The following is a 6,231-nucleotide window of genomic DNA, read 5'->3' on the forward strand; positions in this document are numbered from 1 at the left end:
TCTTTCCCAGGGAGATAATCAAATTTCCTTCCAGAAATACAGACAGAAAGTGGTTTTTTGTTTGAGGCAGGGAGGGGAAGGGAAGAAAACCCCCCAACATTTCAACCTAAATCTCTGAAGTTAAAAATCAAGCTGAAAAAAATGCAATACTCACTAATATAAAAATTTTGTATTTGACAATTTAAAACAATTATGAAAAACTCTTCTGGCAGACAGTGTAGGTTTTTTAATTGAGAAAATTTTGTTTTGTCACTCTAACTAAAAAGAGGCGAGCTCTGTTACATATCAGCATTCCAGCAGAATTAATCTGTGTATTATTTCAACTGCTGCACTGCACTGTTCGAGACAAATTGTATTTAAGACCTGTACAACTCTGCAACATACTTGTAAATATTTTTTAGTTCCCACTTGTCAGAGAACGTGATTTTCTCCTTGCTGCCTTTGCCAAATGCATGAGTGACAGACGTTCCACACTCTCAACATGGGATTACATAGGCTAGCTTTCTGCCTATTAGCATATGGCTGAGGAGTCTTGAAACTCATTGGATAAAAGAGAGGAAAGAAAACACGGTGTTACACAGAGGTCAGGGGCAGATCTGGTAAATGAAAGATGTATGAAGTTTATGTAAATAGACTGTTCTTATTAAAACACGTATCTTAAGATTCTAGAACTCAGCAATGAAAACAGTTGTAAACCAGGACTCTGGTACTTTAGACCAGGTAGCACTTAAGTAATCAAAAAATTAAACCTGCGTTTAAACTCTACCCACAAGATGACAGAATGGTTACTGGTACGTAAAACTACATATACAGTTAGTTGGGAAGCTACTAACCTTTAGAAAGGTAAGCATGGAGAATGTGGTGAGAAGTGTCTTTAAAGGTTATCAACATTTTAGTATCTTGAAGTGGAATGATGAAAACATCTTCAAAGTCAAGTCAGCCTACTCGCTCAAAGAATAAATGAGCATGGTACACATCAAAAGGGGTTCAGCTACAGTGAAGAAGTGGTGCTACCATGGCACTGACAAGTGCCAAGGAGACCAGAAGCCCTGCTGCTGAGAGAAACTGAAAGCAAGCAAGCAAAACTAAATGCCTTTTGCTCAGTTCTTGGCTTCCCCGCTTCTGGTTAGTAGCACAAGTCACCTTAGACATAAACAGCTGGTGGACATCCAGCAGTCCAACAGCATCCTAATAACGGCAATAAAAAGACAAGAAGCACAATCTCAGTATTTGCTAGAGGTCTCCCCATACTACTAAACATATAATATACCATGCAGGTGAAATTTCCCTGTTAGTAACCAGTAACCTTTCACCTAAAACCACGGCCCAGAGAGTAAACAAGCCTTGGAATTCCACTGAACTCACCATGGAGTTTAGCGGGTTATTCCACAAGGGCTGTCTGTGGTATGACTGGCAAAGGCTGGTAAGAAGCTATCCGTGAGCTAACATGTCACTCTAAATGACCAGTGAACACCGAGGACACGCACTGAATGAGTCATCGGTTTCTTCTAGGGAGTAAACCTCGTACCACTACAACCAGCCTGGTGGCCTTCAGATTGTACGTGTGCAGCTTAAATCTCTGACTGCCTATTTTACTGTAGTCTTTGTATGCTGGTGAACTGGGCAAAGCTGCAATGCCCTCAGTAATGAAAGCTAGTATTTGTACAGCAGTACACTGTGCAGGTCTCTACACAGCTCTCCATGAACATCTCCATGTAAGGGTTCAGACAGCTGAACTACTGTAAGTACACTGGAATGATTTACCTTGAGGGTGATGAGCCTTAAACGGTAATCATCTGCTTGTATGACGCGGTTCACTGTGATTTCTATTCCTTCGTAGGTGACCTGTTCCTCCGGCCAATATTCTGTGCATTTCTGTGTGCAACATAAAATAAATCTAGTTAGGCAGACATCAAGGAAAGTTCATTTTTACTCCTCTGAAACTGCGTGTAGCACATGCATACATGAATATGAATAAACTTTGTTTCTATAATAAGTACAAGTTTCCACTTTCTAAACAGAGACCACATTTCAAATGATTTTTGCTGCATTCATAATACCCTGATTGCGTGATTAAAAATGCACAAATCAGCTATGATTAACCAATGCTTTTCAATACACACATTCTTTTTTATCTTTACGTAACTGCTGCGCATTTTGAAGGTTCATTAAGAAGGCCAGTGGCAACATGCCACTTATTTTAAGAAAAGGATTAATCTAATAATGATTAGGAAAATATACACTAGTTACCAATATTTCTGTGGTGTGTATACACAGATAAGGAAACACAAAATACTCCTATTTTTTATAAAGGGTCAATGCTCTCTGATTACAAAATGATCATTTGCATAGGTTTTTGTACAAAAGAATATGACTGGGGATGTTTTGGGAATTAGATTATGTACCAAAATTCACTTTAAATGGACACGGAGAATCTTTCAAAGCTAAGGAACTAGAAGGAAGCAATAGCTGTGAGAGCCATTAGACTACTACATTTGATTGTGCCAAAAAACAGTCAGAGATGCAGCCAGCACAACCCGACGATTAGAGGAGAAACTACAGTCCATTTGCAAATTTACACTGGGGTACCAACACACTAGAGATGAGTAGGTGGGAATTTGTAAGCATATCTACCCTGGAAGAAGGACTGAAAAAAGACTGAGTTTTTTTGTATGCTGTTTCTCTTCAAACTAATCAATATGCAAAGGAAGAGAGAGACACTTCAACATGGTGCCTGAACTAGTGGCATCAACAAGACAGGGACTGAGAAAAAGGCTTCCTTGTGATAATGGAAGAAGCAATCTCGTTATCACAGGAGAGTAAGAACCTGCTATTGGACAAATCCAGTTAAAGATGATGCTTGTAAGCTTCCTCTTTTACCGAGCCGTACACAACCTTGAAGAAAGCAAGCTAAATCATTTCGCTCTCCCCCGCCAAAAATAATTTCACTTCAGGAGAAAACCTAACAACAGGCAAGTATCTTGCAAAGGTACTGAGTCAAAATTTTTGTGTGGGAGAACCAGCAGCGTTCCATCTGCCTAGCACATCAGTTAATAACCCACTGGGAGTGGGGCCCACTGTGTCTCTGTAAAATTATTTACGCAGATTGCGTTTTTTCTTCCTCTACTCTTAAACTGCAGAATCCATTGTAAAAATCATCACGAGCGCTCACAGCTATCAATAGCACAGACACTGCTCTGCTTAAAGGAGTGGAGTAAGATTGCCCACTCATTTCTGTGGGCTGTCTGTCAGTTCAGATTAGATTTGACAGAGGGCTGAGTTAGAGCTTTTAATACGTTAGCAAAGTCTTTGCACTGAGAAAGGAGCACAAAGCCTCTGTTACTAGCATCACTGCCAAAGGTTTCGGTTTTGAATCTATGTACTTCGGAGTCCTGTTATTCAGATATTAATATATGTTTTACGGAAGAAAGGGAATGAATATAGAAGACATTTACATGAAAGGACTTACCCTATATTTACGGCTGAGATTCCTGACACCATTTAATTTTTGACACAAAAGATATCAGGAAAGACTCAGCAGCTCTGCTACAGTATGTTGGCTGTAGCAAGCTCTAGTTCTAAGTGCATCATGCCGTGCATTGCTTCCCAAGACTGCTATGGTAGGTGAAATACTTGGTCAGTGTGATAGAAGGAAATTCAGGTGTACCGTAAAGGTTATTTTATATTCCTGTTATATAATCTTGGTATGAAAACTACAGTGGAAGAACTTACATAAATACTGGCAGGACCAGTATTGCCTCTGCGTGATTCTGGTACACTACAGCAAGCCATTCTAACATTTTACTTGCCATAAACCAGCAATTCTGATCAATGAGCAAGTTACTACTTCAGTGCTGCCTCTTGATAGAGACAGATGTGAGTTTAAAAATGTCAGTGCAAACAAGACATGAAGATTGGCCACATACTGTATTTTGCATCAGCAATGCCTTGGCAGTATGTGTCCAGTCAGCTGGCTGACCACTTTTAACTTGCAACTCATGATGGTTCTATCTCTCCATCACTTCTTTTCATTTAAATTCAAGGCTAAATGTATTTACTTCACAACCAGGGAAAGCTAAACGTTTGTGCACATGCATAATTATGGCACTAAGCTTACAGTTAAGCCATTACAACTCTGTGTGATGGAAGTATGCCCATATCTTGGGCTTCCAGGTGTCTAAGGACTCTTCTCCAAATGAAACTCTCACCTAAATTACTAATGGGTTCTCAGGGACAAGCTTTGATAAATACTGCTATTGCAGCTAAAGAAACACCCTTTGGATCTCTCCAGTATACCCTGCTGCCAGTGGTGAGGTGGGATGCAGAGCCCAACACATGCCCAGACCACCTTCTCACATCTTACACTGCCAATAAAGGCAGATGTAAACTCAGCTACCTGTCTGTGAACTGAAGCCCACGGATCTTGCAACTCTGCTGTGGGGCGTATATTTCAGCAGGTAAATAATGAACAGCTGGAAAGCAGCAGTATTTTAAACTACAAACAAAACAAAAATCACATTAGGTAATTAGCAGAAACTCCACGACAGTTTAATTTCTGGAAGTAGGCGGTGAATAGAAAATTTCAGCATCTTGGTTTTAATATTTCAAAAGCATTTCCTAGACTCATTCGGAAAAGGTCCTCCACATCCGAGTCAGCTCTAGGTGTTGATTACTGCAACTAGTATCTTTCACAAGTCAGGGACAGCCTCAGTGAAACGTGGATATAGACACTGAGTCGTAATAAATGCAAGATAAAGCAGCACCAACTCTGCTGGTGAAGATATTCAACTTTAGTAGTTATGGGGTACTATTGTTTTTGATTCCTTTAGAAAGAACTTGAAAGTGTCTACAAATAGAGCTGGGTTTGGAGATGTTTCAGGTCAGCTGTGAGAGGACAAATGGTAAAACCAGCAGTAGGCCAAGTCAGACAGCAAAAGAAGACATGTTCTCTGAGCCTGAAGAATTGAATGCTGCCTCCGATTGCTCAGGCCACTGAATCAACTTCTGTTTGCTAGCTTCGCATCTGCGCTGAAAATACCTGCTAGAGTACAGATAAAAATACAGACTGGATGTAACACCATTACCTCGTTCATCTCTTCTATATTGGTAATCATGACAATGATGGGAGAACGCTCCTGCCACACCATTCTCCAGAAATCACTGACAGTATTAACTATCGGTCCCTGAGTAGCAATGTACACCTTTTCCTCTCCTCCATAGCCCTGCCAACAAAACAAGAAGAGATCAATTTTAACAAGGATGCCCACCACGACTTTGGAGGTTCAGTCTTCAAAACAGAGAGCTACCACTGGTTGAAATGATGACTCCAAGGCATCGGTTCTTCCCCTCCCTCTCTCCTGCACATTTGTACATGGAGCAAAGGCACAACAGACTCACATAATTCCAGCAGTGAGTGTCCAACAGACTCGAGGTGACTCTGACTAGGTCAAGAGCCTTATTCAGGCTTATTATCCAGTGCCTTGGTCAGGCCAGCTGACAAACAACTTGCATCAAGTAGTGCAGAGGTGTGTTTTTGTCTGGTCTGAACCTGTACAGCTGAGCTTTCAGATTTGGTTTTCAGTTAGCGTAAGCAGGGGAGAAGAGCAATCAGCTCAGATAGGATGCCTTTGAAAGCCAGTGGATGCTGCAGTTCTGTTTCCATTAAGAGTGGCTGACGGGCTGGGCAGACACTGGACTGTTGAGCTCTTACCCTGATATAGTTAGCATTGATGTAAGAGCTGAGGGGGTCATCCTGATCAGCTGAGGTAAGGCACACTCTGCTGTGAGGATCTGAAAGGCGTAAAGAGATAAGTAACAGCTTATCAGTTACTCAGAGGATAGAGAGACACAAGATTATCTTGTACAGAGAGACATTTACATGCATTCATGGCACCACAACAGATGTGAGTGGCCTTGGAGGGCTCCCATGTTAAGATGTTACCTTAAAAAAAGGGAAAGGATGGTTGGGGTAATCTGGTTTCTTCTTGTAGCTTTACCCACTCTCTGAAGCCTGCTTAACTGCTCCTGTGGTAGAGTAAGGGTCCCAGAGCAACTCTGGAAAAGCAGTTTTCTGCTCCAGGAAATTATTTCTCAATTTATTAGTCAACAGACTCTTTCTGGCTTGTAAGACATTAGAATATTGTTTGTGAAAGGATAGCAAACAGCTTTTCTCCCAAACTATCACCACGCATTTCTTGCACACATGCAAGACAGATGACACTAACTCTTTCC

The 6,231-nt window shown here is 41.1% G+C and overlaps 1 protein-coding gene across 1 annotated transcript in view; it reads right to left on the reverse strand.

The window, feature by feature from the left end:
- PTPN5 (protein tyrosine phosphatase, non-receptor type 5 (striatum-enriched)) overlaps positions 1-6,231 on the reverse strand; it is a 75,381-nt gene that overhangs the window by 10,763 nt on the left and 58,387 nt on the right. The window contains exons 8-10 of the mRNA XM_010131526.1: positions 5,711-5,790; positions 5,085-5,222; positions 1,765-1,875 (exon numbers count right to left, since the gene is read on the reverse strand). Of these exons, the coding sequence (XP_010129828.1) occupies positions 1,765-1,875; positions 5,085-5,222; positions 5,711-5,790 (329 nt within the window). The remainder of the gene's footprint in view (positions 1-1,764; positions 1,876-5,084; positions 5,223-5,710; positions 5,791-6,231) is intronic.

This window comes from Buceros rhinoceros, unplaced genomic scaffold (genome assembly GCF_000710305.1).
Source record: "Buceros rhinoceros silvestris isolate BGI_N320 unplaced genomic scaffold, ASM71030v1 scaffold12662, whole genome shotgun sequence".
In the NCBI taxonomy this organism is placed as follows: domain Eukaryota; kingdom Metazoa; phylum Chordata; class Aves; order Bucerotiformes; family Bucerotidae; genus Buceros; species Buceros rhinoceros.